This window comes from Misgurnus anguillicaudatus, chromosome 6, assembly GCF_027580225.2.
Source record: "Misgurnus anguillicaudatus chromosome 6, ASM2758022v2, whole genome shotgun sequence".
Lineage (NCBI taxonomy): Eukaryota > Metazoa > Chordata > Actinopteri > Cypriniformes > Cobitidae > Misgurnus > Misgurnus anguillicaudatus.
In genome coordinates, this window is record NC_073342.2 from 24,463,694 (window position 1) to 24,488,323 (window position 24,630).

Here is a 24,630-nt window from a genome sequence, read left to right on the forward strand (position 1 = left end):
TAACCCCTCCCGTCAAAGTACATATTTGAGAGCGCGCACAGGAACGAGCGCTCGCACTCCAGCCCTGCGCTCAGTTCGGTTCGCTTCAGACGCGTGTGCGCATCCAGCCTTCATCCCTCCGCAGTAATCCCAAGGAAAAAAACAAGTAAGCAGCCATGGATGCCATCAAGAAGAAGATGCAGATGCTCAAGCTCGACAAGGAGAATGCCTTGGACAGAGCTGAGCAGGCCGAGAGCGATAAGAAAGCGGCGGAGGACAGAAGCAAACAGGTCTGCGCTTTATTTGAGGACTTTATAAAAGTTGCACGCGCGCCGGTTAATTATACGGATTATTACTTCGCCTGAGTGGATTTATAGTAAAGAAGATAACGTCAACATAAGGAGTATAAGTCTGAAACTTGTTATTAAGCTATTCATTTGACTAATAGGACATCATAACTGCATGCGTTTATCCCTTCCTAAAATTAAGCATGCTACTGTAACCATGGCATTTACCACAAATGTACTTACTATAGTAACTGTAGTGTGTGGTGTTTGTAGTAAAAACTACACAACTGTACTACTTTTACTATAACTACTAAAACCATGGTTAATTTTTGAGAAGGGATGTTTACAGTTGCATTATTTTTATTATCAAACATCCTGTTAGACTGTGAAATATTTAGTATTTTAGTAATTTGTGTAATATAGGACAAATTTTTAACACCTTTGACCAATTAACTTTTCAGTAATTGCCCATTACCAGTTTTAAGGGATTTTATCACCTTAAATCATATTACAATGGAGAAAAAATTGGCATTCCAGATTACGCCAAGTTACACTAAGACTTTTCATTAAACCATTAATTCATTCATTGATTGCATACATAAATAAATAAGTAAACTACAGTTAAACTACAGTAACTATAGTTTAACTATTTCTAGTAAATCCATAGTAACCACAAATTTAATATGGTCTCACCACAGTAACCATATAGCGTAACCATATATGTAGTACAACTATGGTAAGGGTAATCAATCCATCAAAAAGCATTACTTTGTTAGTAAACTTGTACTATAGTAAAACCATGTTTGATTTCTTAGGAAAATAATGTACTTATATTGTAATACCTCATGTGTTATGAAAACTGTCATTTGTGCATGTGTAGTTAGAAGACGAACTAATTCAGTTGGAAAAGACGTTGCGCGTAACCGAGGACGAGCGCGATAAAATGCTTGAGGAGTACCAGAGTGTGGAGGAAAAGCTCCTGACCGCGGATGAGGTCGCCACCCAGGTGTGTTTCTGTGTGAATCTCCCTAACTCTTTCTTTCTCTTCTTCTGTCGGTCTATGTGCTCGCGCGCCCCTCTGCGCGCACATCACGCACGCACTCTGCTTCCTGCACTTCACTGCTGTCTATCAATCACTGAAACGCACGCAGCTTGAGGATGACCTCGTAGCACTGCAGAAGAAACTGAAGGGCACTGAGGATGAGCTGGACAAATTTTCAGAGGCTCTTAAAGATGCCCAGGAGAAACTGGAGGTGGCTGACAAGAAAGCCGCAGATGCTAAGTATGACGAGCACTGTGCAGTCACGCATCTTCTGTCTGAAACTTTTTGGCATGTTACCCAATGGACCCAATATTTGAAAATGATTGTGGCTTTTGTGTGTCTGGCCAATGGAAAATTGTCTTGCTCTGCTCTTTCAAAGCTCATGAGACATCTGTCTCAGATGTTAATCCTACAAATAGACACGTGTTGATTTACAGTAACAGTAACTGATCTGGGTAGCATAGTCTGGATAAATTGATCCTAAAGAATTTGAAGAAAAAAAATGTATGTGAACTTTTGAATTACAGCAAATCTGAGCACATTGTTTCTGAAGCCCCCCCCCCCAAAAAAAAAATATTTATTTTAATTTAATCTCATTGCTGTCTGTGAGAAACAAATAGGACATTAATTTAGGATGTGTCCTTCCTATGGAAAGCCACAGCTGACATATGGTTATGTCATATGACGTATTGTCACATATTTTAGGCTCATGTGCTGTATGTTGGATGCAAATTTAACAGACAAGTGACACGTCGCACAGTGTCAGGTCATCTTTAATCTGAGATCTGGACAATCCACATGCATCTGACCAAACATGGAGCTTGGCTATGCAAAAATAAATACAGTATTCTGAGCAAGGACTTAAATTACAAGACAACCCTTCCAAGACATAAGAGAGTAAGCAGGCAGCCTGTTATATTTAGCCTAGTGCTTTATATGGTTAGGACGCTCAACCTCTTGGGCCCTGCCCTTGAGTAGCCATCATGAGGGACTGAAGTAATCATCTTTCTTAAATTTTAACTATCCATTGTTTTTGCAACTAAATTAAGTATTCACCTACGAATTTCACAAGTTTATATACATTTAAGCTCTATAATATTACAGAGTCAAATCCTTATAGAAAACAAGTGAATGGGTTGTCATGTAAGTTGTCAGGAGTGTCAAGTTTAAGGGTCATTAAGCATAATTACACGTTTTTGGGTAATTTATGTATGTAGAGCATGCACATAATTAAATGCAAAGCATAGAGCTTTATAATGTGGTCCTCAAGTAAAAATCACCTGCTCTTATAGCGCCCTCTCGTTTACAATGAGAAAACTACAATATGTTCATTTTTAATATTTTATACTGCCTTTCGAGTTTAGGATCACATTTATGTTTATTATGATATAAAAATATATTTCAATCTGTAATAACATACAACCATAACAAATAACATTTATTTATTCCTTTCTTTAAAAATAACAATTTATTAAACAAAAAATTATGATTTTAATTTCAATATTATATTGAGCCAATACAAGAGTCAATAATAGATGAGAAATCGTTTAATAATGTTTAAACTATGACATTTGTTTTATAATATTATTTAGGTGACGTTTAAAACGAAGACACTTCTCTCCTTATGTCTTTAGAGGGCACTACAGGACAGTTTAAATTGGCTCCCAGTGCAACCTATGAGTGCAACACGACCCCCCTCCCCTCACAACCTTTCCAAATATAACAGCTCAGTTTCAGCATCAGCAGCACCCCTGACATCACCCCACCAATTATTACCCATTAGCCAATCGATCACTAGATTCAGGTGCGCAGCAGGTGAACGACGTAAACACACCCCACCTCTAATCTTTCAGAATAGCAGCATATTTTTAACTAAAATATTTATGTTTTTAATACAAAATATTAAGCTCATATTTTGTTTATCTCGCATACGATATTGATTCAATTATTAAAAAATAAAAACAGGTAGATACTCTCTAGTTTATGTTAATGACGTCGTTAGAGGCTCGCCTATGAAAACATGGTTACTTCCGGTGTAATCTGTAAGCGTCCTACACACACGCACAACGCACCGGTGCAGCAGCGGCGTCTCTGCGCTCCTCATCCATCTCACAGAAACGCACGCAGTTTGACGCTTTCGTTTAGTTATATCGCGCAATAATGGCTGCTACATCGCTGGAGGCGGTGAAACGGAAAATTAAGCTGCTGCAGGAGCAGGCCGACGGTGCAGAAGAGAGAGCGGAGAAACTGCAGAAGGAGTTGTCGGTAGAGAGGAAAGCAAGAGAATCGGCTGAGAATGATACGAAGTAGCCTATCGAGCGCGGGTGTTTTAATGTAACCCTTTTCACTGTATGTCTGCCGGGAATGCGTTTATTGTAACAGTCGCGTGTCCGGTAAGGTCGCGCGCACCTTGATGTGATGTGTGGTATTAACGTAGCGGAATTTGTCCGCCGCCCCGCTGCGCCCTATTGGGCAGCAGGTTAACCTCGTCTAAAAATAATCGCTCCTGCGATATTTTTCAAATTCTGACCGAATAAGCGGATTAAATTAAGTGCGTATGTGAAATTGCGGAAACGGGACATTAAAATACGAAGGCCGTGTATAGTTAAAACTTAAAACTTAATGTTTACGGAATCTCTACGCACGAGTCTTCAAAATGGAGAGTCGGGTGTCATTCAAGTTTAACTGCTGGAATAAGCAAATTTCCTTAGGGCAGAGTTCGTAGCTAAATTTAAGCTAATAGCCCACAACGGAGATGCTGGACAGACCTGTTCATGTTTGTTATATTGTAGTGGTTTTATTATAATGGACGGAGTATTGAAGCCTCGGGCTCTCTCTCCTTCTCTCTCTCTCTCTTTTTCATTCTCTCTCTCTCTTTCTCATTCTCTCTCTCTCTTTCTCTTTCATTTGAGAGCATGCTGCCTTATATGGCCAAGCTGCTTTGTCACACGCAGTAGACTCACCTTGCTCTCTAAAAGCAGCATTCATACTTGCATAGTCACTGCAGGAAACACAGCTGTTATTTTAGTGTGCATGGCATTAATTTTTGGTTTTAGGCTTATTTAGAGAGTTAAACATGTTTGGGACGCTTGGGGTGGGGGTGTTATGGTCATCTGTGCTTTCTAGTTACCCATATCTCTGATATAGGATGCACTTTGCCCCTATTAGTTCCCTTTATTTGGAGGCCTTTGAGTAGGATGTATTTGTATAAAACGTATTAAAAGTATAAAACGTCAAACATTTTAACATAACACTACCTAAAACTGCACAGCACAAGCAACATCCTTTATTAAAGGGGTAGTTCACCCCCAAAATGTTCACCCATGTTGTATGAATTTCTTTTGTCGGATGAACACACAAAATATTTGATAAATGATGGTGAGCACCATAGTAGGAAAACAAACATGATGGAATTCAATGGGTACCATCAACTGTATACTTAATACTTCCATAATATTTGTTTTCCTACTATGGAAGTCAGTGGTTACTATCATTATCAAAATATCATCTTTTGTGTTCATCAAAACAAAATTATACAGGTTTAGGACATGAGGATGAAAATTTACACAATTTTCATTTTTGGGTGAACTATCCCTTTAAGAGGCTATAATAGGAGCATATACTTCTTTTAAGTGCGTAAACTGCAGGAATGCCATTTTAGTTTTCTGCATTCTGCAACCTGTTTTTGTGCCACACCCCTTTTGGTAAGGAGGCCTGAAAATGTGTTACATAGATGCACAAGCTTCATAATGTAACATGTAGTTACAAAACTCCATGTTTCCCACAAACAGCCTTCTGGTCATGTGTTTGGCCTTTAATAGTGTAATCTATGTAGATCCGTTGGGACCGTGCACAGCCTGTTTGTTGTCCCAGTGGCTTGGTAATGATCCAAGGACCCTGACTTTCTCGTCCATTAGCGTTGCAGCCATTAGCTGCTATATGGTGTGGGTGTGTGTGACTACTGTACAGCAAAAGTCTTGATGGAAGCTAGTGAGTAGCACTTTGGTTTAGAGACAAACTATGCTGTCATCAAAATCTACAAGTGTCCCTGAATGGGCTGGGGGGGGGGTTATGCTTTACAAATGATGTTGATCTTGGTCTGACTCCGATCCCTCTGTGTTCTCCAAGGCTGAGGCAGATGTAGCTTCCCTGAACCGACGTATCCAGCTGGTTGAGGAGGAGTTGGATCGCGCACAGGAGCGTCTGGCCACAGCTCTGCAGAAGCTGGAGGAGGCTGAGAAGGCTGCAGATGAGAGCGAGAGGTTAATATTATACCCATATGTTATATAATATAGCACAGTGTTTTGCAATCTATGCCATAGTATTGCATTGCAATAATTTGTGTGCGAGTCATCATGCACAAATACTCCAAAATGGATATTGCTTAACCCCTAAATTTAAGGGGTGTTATGAGATTCATACTATAGTATAGTGAAATATTTTAAAGTATTCAGCAAGCCTGCTTTACTCAAGCAGAACAAGTTAAACTGATATTCCTCCCCCTCGCAGTAACTGCGGTTAGTTACTGTGTGCAAGCTCCACGGTTGTGTTATTGAAGTGACAACATGCTACCACTTCCTAGCCCACGACATGCATCTGGTGCCCCTTATAAAGAGTGCTCATGTGTGTGTCATAGAAAAGAGAATCACTGACTGGACACTACACATTGTAGATAGAAGCGTTTTCCTTTTTTTGTAAATCTGTTAGTTTCATGTTAATGTTTCGCAACTGTTTTATTTTTACACACAAAAATACAGAAGTCGTTTAAAAACATCTGCTCTCATTAAGGAAACTTAAAGAATAGTTTCAAAATATGAAAATTCTCTGAATTTACTCTTGCCCTCATGTCATCCCAGATGTATATGACTTCCTTCCTTAAATTAAACGCAAACATATTGTGAAAAAATTATCGTTTATGGGATTCACCAGGGTCAAGCAATAAAATGTTTGTGAGGAAAAATTGTTATATTTTGCACATTAAGGTTGGATCTCATTGGTTGGGAGATATGGGGGTGAACATGGTGCAGCTTCAAAAAGCACAAACATCCATCGTTTGCATACTGTGAACGTACTGAATTAGATGAAGTACCTACTTATCGACAGTTAAAACAGTAGGTACTGTATAGTATGAATATGGATCGTATAAATGCATTCGGACAAATGACAAAACAAGCCCAATTTAACCACCCACAAGGGAGAGCTGTTTAATAATGTATTTGCAATTGAATAGTCGCGTTGCTTCTGTTCTTCTTTGGGTGACCTCTCTCCCAGGGGCTCACGGATAGTAAAGTGTCCTTCTAATGCACACCTCGTGATCTTGCCGGAAGCAGGGCTGTGGCGATACATTGCTTTCCCCATTAAAAATACCTGTATGAAATCGATTCTAAATCGCCGATTCTGTGTTTTATGCACAGCTTGTGTGTATACTATGTGATCCGTAGAAAGTCCTTATCAATCTTAAATCACTGAGTTTGAGTTATTTATAATGGGCATTTAAAAAAGCGAAATCGTCAAACACAATCATTCAAAATATTCTTTGTTATCATGAAAATACCTAAACAATCTGAAGAACAGCGATATTAATATGCCTCTAGACATTTCCTGGAATAGTGTTTGTAATGGTACTACTTCTGTGGCACAAATGGCGTTTCTGCACGAGAGCGGAGAGTGGAGGCATTTCACCGTAATTCGTTAAAATTCATTCATGGAGAAAATGCGCATTTGCACGATTAATCATCACAGCCCTAGCCAGAAGAAGTAGGTCATCCAGGTACTTTTCGCTCACCGTTTTCCGAATACTATGAATTCGGACATACTACTCACCTAATGTGTTTCATCTACTGTATAGTATCGAGTAAAGCGGTTTCAGACGCCCCGCAAGACTACTTATTTGACAATTGTTTGGTTATGTATCCATGCGCAGTACATTCAGAGATATCATGCGTTCGCACATGTCTCGTGACTAGTTCTCATGAGATTCAAGCCTATGCCAGTAGATGGCGAAATATTACTTTACATATTACTTTTGTAAAGATTACTTTACAGTGAATTTTGTCGTCTCTGCCCACAGATCTTTTTGACATCGTTGTGTACGTAAAACTTTTCAAAAATGTAAAGGACAAACTTTCCACATTTTCCTACATTGTCATGTAAAGTAGCCTAAATTTGTCTGCGTTTAAAGGAAAACACCACAGTTTTTCAATATTTTACCATGTTCTTACCTCAACTTAGATGAATTAATGCATACCTATCTTTTTTTCAATGCGTGCGCTTAATCTTTGCACAGCGTGTCGTGAATTTGTTAGCATTTAGCCTAGCGCCGTTTATTCCTTAGGATCCAAACAGGGATGAATTTAGAAACCACCAAACACTTCCATGTTTTCCCTATTTAAAGACGATTACATGAGTAGTTACACGAGTAAGTATGGTGGTACAAAATAAAATGTGACTATTTTTAGCGTATACAAATTGAGAACTATATTGTATGGCGGAAGATCATTTAGTTTGCAGCACTTCAACCTCTGGCACAATAACATCAATATGATGTTACTGCGCCAGAGGACGAAGTGCTGCAACCTAAGTCTTAAAAAAATCGCCACGTTTTATTTTGTGCCACAATACTTACTTGTGTAACTGACATGTAACAGTCTTTAAATAGGGAAAACATGGAAGTGTTTGGTGGCTTCTAAACTCATCCCTGTTTGGATCCTAAGGAATGAATGGGGCTAAGCTAAATGCTAACACATTCATGACGCGCTGTGCATAAATTAAGTGCAGGCATTGAAAAGATATGTGTGTATTAATTCATCTAAGTTGAGGTAAGAACATAGTAAAATATTGAAAAATGGTGGTGTTTTCCTTTAACTAAATAAAGCAGTTCATGTTTTTTTGCTTTTACTTGGGAGGAGAAATCACTATTCGGCTACTTTTGCAAGTGTTTAACGTTTTTTAAATACCTCAACCTACGTGAGAAAACTCAAGGACATGGGAGAAGGTTGTAGTATTTGGTTAGCCTTCAGTTGCTTTGTAAATGATTTAGTTAAGTTTTGGCTTCTGTATTCCTTAATTTTTGTTGTTATTCAGTAAAGCATCAATTGCACACTTGCAGGAGGTAGTTGTGAATCTACGAAGCTGTGTTTGGCCTAAACAACTGACGTGAGCTGTTTACGTAGAGCTCGAATAAACAGCAATTTGTAGGGGCGCTAGGCTGCGTTTCCCTTCCTTTGTTTCCTCACACAGAGGCCCTCTGTCCCAGCATAGAGCCACTCTGTACCGAGACCTGGTCTAGATCTTAAGTGCTAACACATTGCACAGTTTTCCCTTCCCCATTCATCTCTTCTGACAACTGACTATTCTGACATCACAGGAAACCTTGGGGTTTAGAGAATAACAACTGAAAATCTTTGCTAAATCTACTCGAGTCTAAAGTTCAGCAGTGCACAGATCTGCATCTGCAAATGTTATTTGATCGTAACTGTATGATCATGTTGTCGAAAGAAGACTTAATCGCATTTCTCCTTGTTTTCTCCATCCAGAGGCATGAAGGTCATTGAGAACAGGGCTATGAAGGATGAGGAGAAGATGGAAATCCAGGAGATCCAGCTTAAAGAGGCCAAACACATCGCTGAGGAGGCCGACCGCAAATACGAGGAGGCAGGTTTCACACATGCACACACAGGAAAAAAGACACTTCCTGCCCAACTCGAGTCACGTGACCTTTTTACACTTGAAGTGTGAACGAGCAAAAGCGTAAACTTTGAAGAGATGTGTTTTGTAATGAGTTTTAATAAGGAGTAGTTTCAAATGAACAAAGCATACTTGTTTCTTTCGATTTGTGTAATTAAGGGTGTTATGTGATTACAACTGTGTGTAATCGTCCCATCTGGCCCGTGTGTGCAGGTGGCTCGTAAGCTGGTGATCGTTGAGGCTGAGCTGGAGCGTACAGAGGAACGTGCTGAGCTGTCTGAGGGGTACGGGGTGTTCTTGAAGCCCATTGCATGTTTTTATAAACCCTATACACATACATTCACACATGCATGTGCATGAATTGTGCGTGCACACACACACGCAAGCAGATCATATCTGGGTTTGTGTACTTAAAAATTTTTTTTTAAGACAGAATATATTTATTAGAGATTCTGTTAGAGATAATAGCGCAAAGATTATTAAACATGTGAAGGGCTTTTGTAGGCCGAGCACCTTCTGATTGGTTAGATTTTTTTTAGGACTTGATTAACTAAAAAGTTTAAGTATTTGTTAACGTTTAAAAACAAAGCACTCGAAATGGAAAATAACCCCAAATAATTTGCCTGCCATGTGGCTGTTGTGGTCTAAAGACACCCTTTAGTAATGTAACACAACAGTGGGGAAATACAGTTTTGTGGACCTGGAGGCAAATTAAGTCAACCAGATTTGCAAATACACATGAAATGCCCAATTTGGGATCGGTCTGGAGTAGGGCTAATAATCCGAAACGAATCAATATTGACTTAAATTGAATTAGTCGCAATAGCCAGCCTTTCTGCTGATTTTATACAAGTTTGATGCGTGTGTGTGCACCTCATACACATTTTACTCCCATATTGCTAATACTTAATTCCTGCATCACATCCTTTTTGTTTGACTGTTTTTGTTTGCATGCACTGTTAACTTGCGTGCCCGTGTTTGGAATGGCCTTGCGTTCCTGTACTCACTAACAGACGCTTGCGAAAATTACAAGAAGAGCTACGAGTGGTGGACCAAAGCTATAAGTCATTAAGAGCATCAGAAGAGCAGGTACTACACATGACTTATTAGGTCGCATACACGAATAACCTCCTATGCTTCCTGACCTCACGTACCTGCCGTAACCTACCGCACCGCTTCTCCTGACACCCATGCTGCCTTGTGATTTATTTTTTTTATTGTACGAGCGATGAAGAAAGAAATCATTGTGCTACTGTAGCTTAGCGGTTCGAAAGATTATGGGTTCGAACCCCGGGAGCACACAAAATGGAAATGTATACCTTTCAAGTTGCTTTGGGTCATGTCCCAAACATGACTAGATGTGGAACAACTTTTTTTTACATCCATTATTATAAAGAAGTTTAGTTGTATATGGGTGCCAGACAATGGCACAACTTGCTTTATAAACACAAATTTGCATTGAAGTGTCATTTTGGGAACATATATGGTGTCTATTTGAGTTTCTTCATCGCTTTGTCCATTTCCTCTCTCGTAATAAAGAAACAATTCACCCCAAAATGAAACCATTTTCCCATTTATTTCTCAAATATGCAAAGATATGCAAAAATATGAGAATGTTTGAGCTTGAAATGACATGAGGCTGGGTATAAATGGAGAGATTTAATTTTGGGGATTGGGAATTGTTTCTTTAAAACCCTTGGATACTTGGAGTTTTATGCCCTTCTAACCAAGCAGGAATGCTGCAACTTGCATGCTTTGGTTTCGTCGACTCTGAGTGATTTATCACTGTGGGTTTACTCACACTGTGTGTACCGTACCGTACCAGAGTATGTTTGACCCCCAAAGTATGGTTCGTTTTGCTAGTGTGATCGATCCGTACCGTACCAGGGTGCGGTATGCTTAAAGGTATAGTTTAGGGATGTGCATGTATATCATTTTTTATACCGATTAATCCATAGGTCTGAAAAACGAGTACTCGATTAACTGGGGGCGGGGTGATCAAAGGGGTGGGGCATACGCATCATGATGAAAATAATTATTTTTTATGACGATATGAGGAAATACGCCAGTCTGCGCAGCTTACGTCGACATCAAACACGTCGTCAACAACAGTCTTTATAGTACCACAGGTGCTTGTAATGATAACCACACTCTTAAAACGAATGTGTTTAAATAACACATCTTGTGTCTAGTTAAGGACAACCCATCTAATGTGTTGTCCTTAACTTAACTGTTTTATTTTTGGAACAACACACTTTGTATTATTTTAACAGATCTTGTGTTGACCATATAATTTATTTAAACTCAAAATCAACACGAAATGACACATAATGTGTTAAATAGGATAACACAAAACAATGTGTTAAAATGAACTCATCCTTTCATAGAGTGCAGATATCCAAATGCCGCGATAACCACAAAAAATAAATAAACCTACACGGTCATCGTTTTCGTGATCAATTGTCGATGCCACGTTCGAGTACTCGAGCAATCGATTATTCGTCCCCATCCCTAGTATAGATGCCACGTTCGAGTACTCGAGCAATCGATTATTCGTCCCCATCCCTAGTATAGATGCCACGTTCGAGTACTCGAGCAATCGATAATTCGTCCCCATCCCTAGTATAGATGCCACGTTCGAGTACGCGAACAATCGATTATTCGTCCCCATCCCTAGTATAGATGCCACGTTCGAGTACTCGAACAATCGATTATTCGTCCCCATCCCTAGTATAGATGCCACGTTCGATTACTCGAGCAATCGATAATTCGTCCCCATCCCTAGTATAGATGCCACGTTCGAGTACGCGAACAATCGATTATTCGTCCCCATCCCTAGTATAGATGCCACGTTCGAGTACTCGAGCAATCGATTATTCGTCCCCATCCCTAGTATAGATGCCACGTTCGAGTACTCGAGCAATCGATTATTCGTCCCCATCCCTAGTATAGATGCCACGTTCGAGTACTCGAGCAATCGATTATTCGTCCCCATCCCTAGTATAGATGCCACGTTCGAGTACTCGAGCAATCGATAATTCGTCCCCATCCCTAGTATAGTTCACCCAAAAATGAAAATTATCTAATTTGCTTGACTTCATGTTGTTGCAAACCTGCATGGGTTTCTTTGTTCTGAGAAATACGAGATATTTTGAGCAGTTTTTGTGCCCAAGCTGATCATGGGCGCCATTGACTTCCATAGTAGAAAACAAGAATACTGTGGAGGTGAATGGGGCCCATGATCGGTTTGGGTGCAAACATTCCCCTTAAGGTATCTCGTGTTTGTCGCGGCGGAGAGGTGTATGCAGGTTTGTAGCGACATGAGGGTAAATAAATGAGACAATTTTATTTTTTGGGTGAACTACCCCTTTAAGTCTACTCTGGTAAGGTGCACTTTGATTTGTAGGTGGGGTTTTGTTAAAACAATCACATGTTTTAATGACCTAAGCAAACTCTGTATGGCTCATAGTGTAGTGTAAGTGGGGGAGGGGGTGATCCCACTCGGGTACGGTTCGGTGCAATCAAATATAATGAGTATACCCTGTGACACATTCCTGCTATGTTAAGGGTGGCTTTGGCCTCCCCCACCCATTCATTCCTGCTTTCTGATTGATATTTGGGTCTTTGTTTTTATTTCTCCCATCTCCTGTCACCCTGACGTCCTTTCATCCATCCTGCCTCTGGTTCTCCTCTTCTCCTCTGCCTTTCCTCCTCTCGTTCCTACTCCTGCCTCCTCACCTGTGCGTTCTTTGTGTAAAACACCAGCAAATGCGCTGAGCTTGAGGAAGAGTTGAAAACTGTGACCAACAACCTGAAGTCCCTGGAAGCCCAGGCTGAGAAGGTAGGTGTGCTGCCTGCAGGCACACGGTCCTGCCCCCTTCTGAGAAAACCGGGATAACCAGTATTTCATCAACAGTAACCATCAATACAGCAGCTGGCTTTAATTGCAGAGAGGGTGAATTGTTACGGAGGTCACATGCTGTACTGAAAATACGGTTTAAGACCAGCATGAGTTTATTTGATTAGTAATTTACCTGAACAGGTGTTGTTTACTGTCAAAACTAGAAACATGATCTGGTTGGTAAGACTTAAAGGGCACATTATATTCCCATTTTTACAAGATGTAATAAGTCTCAGGTATGCCTGGAATGTATGTAAAGTCTGTTTTACCTCAAAGTACCCCACAGATAGCATGTCCAAAATGCCCTTAGGTGGGAGCTGTTTTTATGTGTGTACCTTTAAATGCAAATGAGCTCCTGATTCCCTTACAAACAGACAGTGAGCGCTTTTGGTTAAAAATAGATCTGATTCTTGTGAATACAGTCTGAGATAATAGTATATTTAGCCCCATTAGCGCTACAGCATGTTAAACACATTTAAAAAAGCTTTTGTGTAAAATTAACCAGTCAGTGGCGTGGGCGGGGCTTTGTTTGTGTGACATCACATTAACAAGAGAATCAAAATGGCATGTCTAATGAGACTGCTTTGGTTAATGTGGATTAAAAATGGAGAAAGTTAATTTTTTACTCTAGGGTTGATGTATTCACAGACGCCAATACACATTTATATCCAAACACCTTGTAAAGGTAGGTTTTGCATAATATGTGCCCTTTAAGTCTTGCTGCCTCAGAAGCCTAGAAGGGATACAAGTACTGTAACTCGCACTGGAAACCAGCAATAAAAATACTTAAGCTGGTGACCAACCATCCATTTTCATTCAGATGATGATGTGTGATTCTCAACATGAGTGGGTAACGCTCATGGGTTCCCAAAGACTTAAATGAGTAAAATTGTGAATTGGTTCTTTTAAGTGATTCATGTTGTCGATGTGCTGGTTTGGGTCTTAATGTTTGTCCTTTATGTAACTCCTACAGTACTCACAGAAGGAGGACAAATATGAAGAGGAGATCAAGGTCCTGACTGACAAACTGAAGGAGGCTGAGCTGTACAGATTTTTATCAAGAGAACTTGAGCTGTATTTATATTTACAGTTGCATTTGGTGGTTATGACCGAATTCTTATTACGGTATCACCATAGTATTTTGCTATTAATAAAAGCGTTTTTTATCAGTATTTTGATCAGCTCTTAAATATTTTACAAAGAAATTATCTCATTTAATTATGTTTATTAGGAACTCGACAAAAAACTCACTTATTTTCAACAAATTGATACATTTAGCAAAGTGATGCATAACGATTAATCGCGATTAATCTATAGCAGAATACAAGTTTTTGTTTACATCATATATATGTGTGTGAACTGTTTAGAATAATTATGTATATATAAATATGCACACATGCATGTATAATTTTAAGGAAAAATATATTTAATAGTTCTGGGCAAAGATTAATCGCGATTAATCGCATACAAAATAAGTGATTTTTTTGCACAAGATATGTGTGTGCTGTATGTTATGTATATATACATTTTTATATTAATATTTCATGTATGTATTTAAGAAACATTTAAGTGTGTGTATAAATGTTTATATTTATATATATTTCTATTTTTATTTTGTATGCGATTAATCGCAATTAATATAATATAAATTATAATAATACATTTCTTAAATGTATACATGCATGTGTGTGCATTTATCTATACAAAGTTATTATACACAGTTCACACACACATATGATGTAAACAAACTTTTATTCTGCTATAGATTAATCGTGATTAATCGTTATGCATCCCTAATTTAGCATCTTAAAATTTAAGATGATGAATTAATCTAGCTCAAAATTGTGATGAGCAAGGTTTTAAGCTGTTTTAATAGTTAATATAATTTCCTTTCTTGTGGCCCACATCAATTAAAAATGTAAAGCTGTGCCACAAATATATCTACCTTGGTTTAAATAGTACAGATGCTCTTCCGTTATAGTGCAAGAGCGTATGTGCGTCTTTGCATGTGTGTTTTAATGTTACAAAGTTTGCTAGAAATATTCAAATGACAATTTCCTTCCTGTAGGCTGAGACCCGTGCCGAGTTCGCTGAAAGATCAGTCGCCAAGCTTGAGAAGTCCATTGACGACCTTGAAGGTATGATTTGGTTCACCTCAGTCTTTATTTCGATTTCATTTCTGACCCTGTTATTATTTCATGACCTCATTCATAGACATGCTTTTGAAACATTCGGGGACAATATTGCTTATGCTTTTAATCTTATTTCTTTACTGTCCCATTCCTCGTACCTTCTTCCGCAACGGCCTTCTTTTAACTTTCATCTATTCAGTCACAGAATTACGTTTATGGAAAAGCCCGATCATTATTCACATCAGCCAAACATTATTTTGCCAGATGATACCAGAGCTGGAGGTCTGGTTTGCACAATGTTTAAACTTGATTTGGTTTTTATGAGGTGGTGTTAAATGACGTTTTCACCTGTTTGGATTTACACAAGTACTTTTCCGTTAAATAATGTTGCGATGACAGAGAAGAGGACGTTCAGACTTTATGTGTGTTGGTGATCAAGGAAGATGTCTTAAAGGGACATTACACCCCAAAACAATCATTTAGTGATATGCAATGCATATGTTTAGTGTGCAAAGTTTGCTAAAAATAGTCGCCTTGTACAAAACATTAACATACTGAGAAATATCTTGTGATCAACTGAAGCGAGGAAGTTACACAGGTTTGGTTTTACATTAAGGTAAATGATTGAATTTTGCTTTTTGCACAATCTCTCCCTTTAAGAGGGTTAGGTATATATTTTTTCTATTGTCCAAAATAGAAATTTGGTGCATCGAATTTGGGGCGTCCCTACCTGTTGCCATCCAATAGCAAATTTAAGGAGTGTTTAAAAATATCAATCCATCAGTGTCAAAGTCTTGGTTGTTTCTGTTTCTTCAATTTATAGTTTATTATGTTTTTTCTCTTAAACTTATTATTTCATTTCATTCCTCTATAACTTTTATTTTCTCTTTCCCTCCCAACTCTCTTCATGTCACTGTCTTGCGGTCTATCTCTCTGTTCATGGGGGCCTGTCTTGCCACTGGATTGGATGCTTCCTTCCTGCATTTCTTTCTTCCCCCTCCCACCTACTTCCTATCCACCCTGCTCTCCCACATCCCCGTCCACCAATAGATGAGTTGTATTCCCAGAAACTCAAGTACAAAGCCATCAGTGAGGAGCTTGACCACGCTCTCAATGACATGACATCAATGTAATTCATCTGCGGTCTCTGCACGTGCCTGTGTCCCTCCCCATTACCCATAATCCCCTTGTCTGTCTCTCACCCTCTGTGAATTAGGTCTTGTTGCTTAAATTCGCATGCTGTGACACCTTTTTTTCTCTGTTTTGAACGCTCTGCTATCGCTGTAATTCTACAAGAACCATGGTTCATTTTACTGTTATTCAGATTAGATCATTTGGGTATAGCAAATTCACCCTTGGGTGTTAGACTGGAAGCACCATGGCTTGTAGAAGCGACGTATAGGAGCATTGTTAGTAAAGTTTTTAAAAATTGTAAAGAAATTTTCTAATGTTGTGAAGAAACAAATTTAACTCTCATATCTTCGGTTGATTTGGTTGGTCAGTACATGCTGTACTAGGGCTGGGCAAAAATGACTACAATGTGCTACAATGATTTTTAGCTTCTAAAGGATTTTCTTTTGTAATCATATGACTCATCATGTAGGCACCCGTTGTTGCAAATTATATTTAAATGGACAAAAGTAATTGTTTAACTATACATTTTAATAAATGGAAATATGTGCCCATATACTTTTACTAAAATCATATAAATACCACGTTAGGGGCATGTTTGCATGATATGAGTGAATCGAATCAGTATTTGGATTCTTTAAAGATAATGGTTTGAAGGAACTGGTTTATTTCTATTCCCACATACAATTCAAATTAAAATAATCGCAGTATTGATTGCAATGTTGGTTAATATCACATCCGCAACAGAACCATTTCTATTATATTGCAAATGATATGTTGCCCAGCCCTATTTGCATCACTGAAATCTTAACCCCGGTGCATGTAAAGAATAGCTTTTCTATGTTGTCTCTGTTGTTTTAAGATTGCGGTCCGTGTAGAACTGACGTGCTGTTAAAAATTGTGAGGTGCACGTCGAGCTACGGATAGCCTACGGCGTAGAACTTACGCACGACTATAAATCTGGCTTTACACTAGTGATGTGCGCGTTGTCTCATAACCGTAACCCGCGGGTCTGGTTGGGCCAGGTAAAAAAATTGTCACTATTGCGGGGCGGGTTGGGTCATTAAATAAAACGTATGTTGCATGCAATTCCCTATAGCTTATATTAGATGTTTGCGAATATACATTTTCATATTTTATTAGGTTCTTTGATATGGTTAAATTACGTAGGCCTGCATAGCAACGTAACTTTCGCAACGTAACTTGCTACCCCCAAACCTTTGGCCTCATGGTGCAAAAGCGCCAAGTAGCTCAAAACAAACGTAGAAATAAAAGTGAAGATGAAAGACGAGGTGCGGGAGAAATTAAGGTCGGGAATTTGTGAATACAAACACTGCTTTGTAAATGTTAAAAATGTCTATCATTATCCTATTTCTATATAATATGGGATGGGTTGTAGAAATTCAGTGGTGCGGGTTGGGGCGATCCAAATATTTCATATAAGCGGGACCCATCATCGACGCATGCGCATCCTGGCCTACGAACTATTATTAAAAATAAATTAAATTTTACAGTTTTAAGGTGTTACCTTTTTGAAAGTAGTTTTTCACCTTCAATTTTTTACTTAATTTGTTATAAACGTAAAAAATTACTTCAATTGGTAACACTTTCACTTTATACAGTGTGCACACTTACAAAAATCTGGCGGTGAACGTACCTGTGCGCGCGTACTATTCTAATTATGAAATCTGCACTGTACGTGGACCCTCGCATGTGCAGTAAAAACAGGACTATACTTCAGGCTTTAGAGTTTTGTGATCTGTCAAGATCACATGACTGTAAGATTTTTAAGGACGAAATTATGCGCTGTTTGGTAAGTCATTAAGTGCACTCTTAGAAAGAAAGCTACTTTCACATAAAATAAAATAAAAATACCTAAGAGTGCTTGGTGTTAACTCACAGGTACATGTTTAACCTCAATGGTACATATTAGGACCTTTTTAAAGGGTACTGTCCCAGTGACAATTTTTTTCGGATGGTGTGTACAGTATAGTGATTTGCCGTCATTTCTGTTTAAGTTTTGAGGTAAGATTTGCATGTTATTCTTTTTAACGAATAACGTGCAAATGTTTTGGCTGTTGTGTGCGGTGGTTTCTTATTTGTGTTTGTGTTTGGTTGTGAATTACCCCACTGTCCCACTATTTGCTTTTCCATCACCACTTGATTTTTTTTTTCCCACTTCCCCTCCCTGTGCAGATAAATTGTTCGCATCACTTCAAAGACGCCTCCCCCCGGCTGAACGACATCACTCCGCTTTATCGGGCATCTCATGTCCTGTCATATTCTTGCCTTCCCTGTCTCCATTGTGTTTTATTTCACATTTCTTGTACAGAATCTTGAATTCTCTCTGCTTTGTTCAATTAAACTTTCTATGTAAATCTTTTCCTTCTTGTTTTTGTCCTTTTGCTTTCTTTTCTGTGTGTTTTGTGGCTCTAATAAAGTGGAGAAGAATTGCTAAAAGTCATTGACTACTTATTGTTTAGCCAGATAGAGCCAGATCTGGATGTTGATGGGTGATATCCATGGTTTATAATATAAACAGCTAAATCCTCTTCACAAAGTAAAAGAACAATAAACCGTAAAAGAACATTGCTAAGAAATTAATTTTATGCTTTAAATACAGCCATGTTGTTTGTCGCAGCAAAGTGTACAAGCCTTTCAGCAATGACTTTGTACACACAATAGCACTTTTTTTTATTCTTTAATTACATAAACTTTCTGAAGAGATCAATAATTCACATTTTTCCAAAGCTGGTTTCTTCATGTGGGTGTTCAGAGCTCTATACTTCGGTTCACATGCATTTACATGTTAGGCAAATTTAGTGTTTCCTCCCATTCAAATTTCCATACAATTATAATATTTTCATGGAAGTAGTTGAGTCACTTGTAGTCTTGTTGGTAAGTATATTCTGTTCCTTAAACTATATTAATAACAGCTTGCTGTGTTTCTTGTACTTAACTACTAAAAAATACAGAAGTCACAGTTTGTCATTTGACCTGAATCAATTACTGGTAGGAATGTGTATTTCCACTGATAGCAAAGATGTTCTGCTATGATAAATTTTACTAGATTTCTTGCTGTGTGCTACAAGTTTAGAAAATGTAGATTTAAACATTATAAAATTGATCCGTAAGGAAGGAACGACAAGTCTAGTGCCTAGTTGCGACAAGTGAAGAAGATAAAAACGCCTTTTAAAGTACGAATGTTTTGTTTAAGGGGTTTATTTTAACCAGCTGCAGAATATTTTAAGTAAATGCAAAATCACTTGCGTTGTGGCAGCAGTTGCCACCCATGTTTCATTATATGTGACCCTGGACCACAAAACCAGTTGTAGGTTGCACGGGTATATTTGTAGAAAGAGCAAAAAATACATTACGTATAATTTTTGGCATAAGAAAAATTTATAATTTTGACCCATGCAAAGATCATGTTCCCTAAAGATATTTTGTAAATTGAAATACTTAAATATAAAAACTTTATGCAGCATTTGAAGGATGCAGCAAAATCGCGATCAAAATTGGCCAGAAACTCGCCTACAAACTTTGCATTTCTACCTGTTCTTTGGGGATTTCCCATTCAAGTTTGGTTTATGTAAAAGCTTACAATTTCCCTCATTAGGTCAACAACGTCATTGCACAGAAAGCCAGTAGAAAGCACTAAAACCGACATTTTAATAAGTAATATTTACGCTAAAGACTTCATTTGGACTTTAAAGGGACACTTCAGTTTTTGTAAAAATAGGCTCATTTTTCCAGTTCCCCTGGAGGTGACCATTTGATTTTTGCCGTTTTGGAGTCCATTCGGCCGATCTCTGGGTCTGGCGCTGACACTTTTGGCGTAGCTTGGCACGGTCCATTGAGTCTGATTGGACCATTAGCATCGCGCTCAACAAAAACCCAAAGCATATCGATATTTTTCCTATTTAAAACTTGAATACAAGAGAGTCCCGAAAATAGTCCCCTTAGTAACTTTCAATAGTAGGGGACTATTTTCGGCTGCTGCGTGATATCATTGTGCCTCCTAAAGCCATGTTATGGCAGCAAAGTCCTTGATTATTATGCCAAAATGAGAGTATAGTTCCTAGATATATCGGCCTAGAAAATCACAACTTTTGTTGGGTTTTGGTACAAGATGCAACTACAGACGAGTCAAGTTTAAGTTAAAGGATTAGTCCATTTTCTTAAAAGAAAAATCCAGATAATTTACTCACCACCATGTCATCCAAAATGTTGATGTCTTTCTTTGTTCAGTCGAGAAGAAATTATGTTTTTTGAAGAAAACATTGCAGAATTTTTCTAATTTTAATGGACTTTAATAGAACCCAACATTTAATACTTAACTCAACACTTAACAGTTTTTTTCAACGGAGTTTCAAAGGACTATAAACAATCCCAAACGAGGCATAAGGGTCTTATCTAACGAAACGATTGTCATTTTTGACAATAAAAATAACAAATATACACTTTTAAAGCACAACTTCTCGTCGTGTAGATCCGGTCGTGATGCACCAGCTGACCCCACACAATACGTCATGACGTCAAGAGGTCACAGAGGACGAACGCGAAACTCCGCCCCAGTGTTTACAAGCGTCTTGAAAGAGGACCGTTCCTACGTTGTTGTATGTCAACTCATACTAATTAATGTCTTTGTGGCAGTTTATTGTTTAAAATGGTCCGCAAATGTGCGTTTTATATATGTAACACGTGACCTCCCTACGTCACTAAGCATTTACGTTAGGTCGCGCTGGACCGGACCTTGACGAAAAGTTGTGGTTTAAAAGTATATATTTTTTATTTTTCTTGTCAAAAATGACAATTGTTTTGCTAGATAAGACCCTTATGCCTCGTTTGGGATTGTTTTTTAGTCCTTTGAAACTCCGTTGAAAAAAACTGTTAAGTGTTAAGTATTAAATGTTGGGTTCTATTAAAGTCCATTAAAATTAGAAAAATTCTGCAATGTTTTCTTCAAAAAACATAATTTCTTCTGGACTGAACAAAGAAAGACATCAACATTTTGGATGACATGGTGGTGAGTAAATTATCTGGATTTTTCTTTTAAGAAAATGGAATATTCCTTTAAGTAGGAAAAATATCGAAACTTTGGTTATTTTTAGCGCGGTGCTAATGGTCTGGTCAGGTTCAGTGGATTGTGCTGAGCTGTGCTGGAGGTGGTGGCGCCGGACCCGGATATCGGCTGAATGGGTTCCAAAACGATAAAAATCATATTTAACTCTAGGGGAGCTTGAAAATGAGGTTCTTTTTTTAAAAAAAGTGGAGTGTCCCTTTAAATGCGAGTTTTTGCACTCAAGTTCCAGAATTTTAACTCTTGTATCTCGGCCAAATATTGTCCTATCCTAAAAAACCATACATCAACCGAAAGCTAAATAAATAAGCTTTCCATTGATGTATACATTTTAAAGGGTTTTATGGTCTAGGGTCTCATAATAATGTGCAATTGAGGAGCTCAGATGCAAAAGCCGCTTATGTCAAAAATCAAATGATCATGATATTAGTGCCAAATTTTTTTTTACATCCGCTTAATCCCGGCCTTAGGCCATTCAGAAATTCCTCTCAGCATTTTTATCAGACTCTGTTAAGTTAAGAAAACATTTAAAATGCACTTGCATCTGAGCTTTTTAATTGTATTAAGTGGTTATTGGAGATTACTTGAATAATTAAACATCCAAATAAGTAGTTTAATCTCACAGCATTGCGGGTAGCAATAGATTCATTCAAATACATTGTAATGACTCTTCATATGTTTTATTTAGTATCTTTATTAAGATGCAAACAAAAAATACAGGAACTTTGTATACACACAAATACCACTGCAAAACTAATGGGACTACGATAGGACTATGAAAGACATTTGCATCATTTCTTTTAAGATTGATTTTGTTTCCAGTAGTGTACTTTAGCTTAGTTTCACAAACCTTTATTCTTTTCAGTTTTAAAAAGGGCATTTACCATTTAAAGTAAGAAACTGTATGTGTTATGACCAGTCAAAACCCACAATGTTATCGTTTCCACAAAGCGGTCTCTGAAACTCCTAATCTACTGTTCACAAGTTCTCCAGAGGTATGCAAGTTTAAAGTCAAATAGTTGCTCCTTCCTTTGATATTAACCCTTACAAACCATAGCTACGCTGATAAAACCATCCATTGAGAAATCCTTCCACTACTGTAGATCCTCAGGTTTGTTTTAGGCTGTGACGTCTGTACTCTGTTTATTAATAACTGTGTGTTTCAACCAATGCTAACTTACCTTTCTGCATACTTGATCTACTCTGATGTCTGTCTTTTCACTCTATTCTTTGTTTCTCTCTTTTCTTAACCTGCTGCCTCCACCGCTCCTGTAGATGGTCTCTACCAGCAACTGGAGAGAAACCGCCATCTCTCTAATGAGCTAAGAATGGCTTTGAATGAGGATTAAGACTAACTTGGACTTGTGTGTCTTATCACCAAATATTGTATTAAAAAAATGAATCTTCAGTGAATGAGAGGTTGTTACTTAGGTTTGTCATGTTGCCTTCACGTTTGAATGATCGTATTTACGAGATGAGCTTGCGTGAGCGATAGGCATGCGCCAAATGTTCGGCCACCAAAAATATTCTGCCGAAAATGACAAAATTTGTTTTTTTGGTGTTTGGCTGAAATAATTAAAGCATTAATCAATTTTGCAAATAATAACGTTTTTTAATTGTTGCCATCAAATTGCAACTAGCATAGAGTGAAGCTTACCAGAAAATAGGAATCATTACTGTAGCTGGTCTTTGAAATGACACGCTTTCACAACTTTTTCACTACATTTCCCATAATTGTCTGCAAATTACCAATAAAATGCACACACAGTGTGCAACTAAAGTGCATAAATCAGTCTGTTTCACATAAATTAATGAATCTCATCATCGTAATCACAACTTTCGGACTTGAAGGCAGCGTTTGTGTAAAAGCCAGCTATCAAGTTTTTCAGGATGTAATCCAAAGCGTTTTGCTTTATGCAAGAGTCCGCACTCTATAACCATGTCTGTTATATATAAATAAATGTATATTCACTTTGTATATAAGGTATGTCTCACAAGGTTAACCATTTAAAGCATGCATCGAGTGTGTGACAATCATTACTAGTGACCAGTGTTGCACGATGTCCTTCAAACAGGATGTCAGTGGCGTTACGACTGCTACTGTAGTTATGAACTAATGTCTTGAATGAACATGCTGCATGACTTGACTGATATGAATGCCTTTTTGCTTGATGTTCAAACAGATAAACTCTCACATGCTAAAGAAGAGAATCTTGATATGAACCAGATGTTGGAACAGACTCTATTGGAGCTCAATAACATGTGAACAACCTGGTCGCACGATGATGATGTCTGCATTTTGTAATCCTTGTGTTGTTTTTTTCCGTCATGACAGATTAATGGACGTGCCAATTGTTACGAAAGCTTTAGTTTTCCATATGTTTTAATGTAATAATGTGGTACGCGTTTATTTTATTCTGGTTGTGCACAGACAAAATGTTAGCAATGATTGCACTTAATTCAATATGAACATTGCTGTTATAGTGGACATTCGAGTCTAAAGCCAAGTTTAATCGAAAGGTTTTCTTTAGTGTACATGGGATTAGGTTGTCCTGTGTGTACTGGTGCTACTGTGAAGGCAGACGTCTAACAGTTTGTAGCTTATAGATTCGATTCATTTACAATTTGGATTTTTGTTCGTGCCAATATTTAGCCCTGCCCTGGGATTTATTTACACATCAACTTTTATTTATTTTTGTCTTTTTTCCTCCCCTAAATGTCAGGCAACATTATTCGCAAATGCGTTATTGGGTTCTCTATTCAATCGTGGTGAAACCCAAGTGGTTCAAAATGCCTTCATTTTGAATTTGGGAAAAAATATGATGAAATCATATTTTTTTGGTTGTGCCTTGTTCATTTTAGTCATTTTTAAATGTAGGTGTATTAATGTATGTCATATAAAATGTACAAAGGTAAAATATAAATAAAACCACTCCATTTGACATTTTCTAAAGCCTGCCGTTTTTCCTTTTACTTGAAGCTTCATTCTTAACATTCACATTCACTACAGAGGCTTTGTATCTTCCACTGATGTTGCCAATAACAGAGAGGATGTTGCCTAACAACATTATAATCTGTCCATCTGCTTCCTGTATTGCATTTAAATATTTGCTTCTGTTGCCATTGAGCTGCCCTGGAAGAATGTCATGGGTTTGCTTGATCATATCCCTATTATATTTACTGTAGGAAGGGAAGGCCAAAACACAGAGAAATCTTTGGCGTAGTGCTGTACAAGCAGACACACAGTAAATAAGTTAAAAATTTGTATCCATGCTTGATTTCTTTAGCATTTCAGATGTCAAGACATACTAATATGGTATGACAATATACAAATATAGCATGTAAAACATTTCATGTCAACTACCTGTACTGTATCAAGAATATTACAC

General features: G+C 38.0%; 1 protein-coding gene across 15 annotated transcripts; it reads left to right on the forward strand.

The window, feature by feature from the left end:
* The first annotated feature begins 22 nt into the window (after window positions 1–22).
* On the forward strand, window positions 23–24,194 carry tpm1 (tropomyosin 1 (alpha)). 15 transcript variants are annotated; one of them, XM_055191826.2, is made up of 10 exons: window positions 27–269; window positions 1,147–1,272; window positions 5,437–5,570; window positions 8,844–8,961; window positions 9,208–9,278; window positions 10,008–10,083; window positions 13,869–13,931; window positions 14,964–15,033; window positions 16,078–16,156; window positions 18,355–18,541. In XM_055191826.2, the coding sequence occupies exons 1-10, from the start codon at window positions 156–158 to the stop codon at window positions 18,356–18,358; spliced, it is 855 nt and encodes a 284-aa protein (XP_055047801.1). In that variant the 5' UTR covers window positions 27–155; the 3' UTR covers window positions 18,359–18,541. The 15 variants fall into 15 exon arrangements, with proteins under 15 accessions (XP_055047802.1, XP_055047801.1, XP_055047808.1 ...); XM_055191833.2 differs by lacking the exon at window positions 18,355–18,541 and adding an exon at window positions 1,418–1,543 and having other exon boundaries at window positions 28–269; window positions 16,078–16,160; XM_055191832.2 differs by lacking the exons at window positions 10,008–10,083; window positions 16,078–16,156; window positions 18,355–18,541 and adding exons at window positions 1,418–1,543; window positions 12,760–12,835; window positions 23,425–24,194 and having other exon boundaries at window positions 30–269.
* The last annotated feature ends 436 nt before the right edge of the window (window positions 24,195–24,630 follow it).

Coding starts and splice junctions, on each gene's coding strand:
- tpm1 (XM_055191833.2), top strand. CDS start 156: ATGGATGCCATCAAGAAGAAGATGCAGATGCTCAAGCTCGACAAGGAG. Junction 1,273..1,417: donor CGGATGAGGTCGCCACCCAG/GTGTGTTTCTGT, acceptor AAACGCACGCAG/CTTGAGGATGACCTCGTAGC. Junction 8,962..9,207: donor CCGACCGCAAATACGAGGAG/GCAGGTTTCACA, acceptor CCGTGTGTGCAG/GTGGCTCGTAAGCTGGTGAT.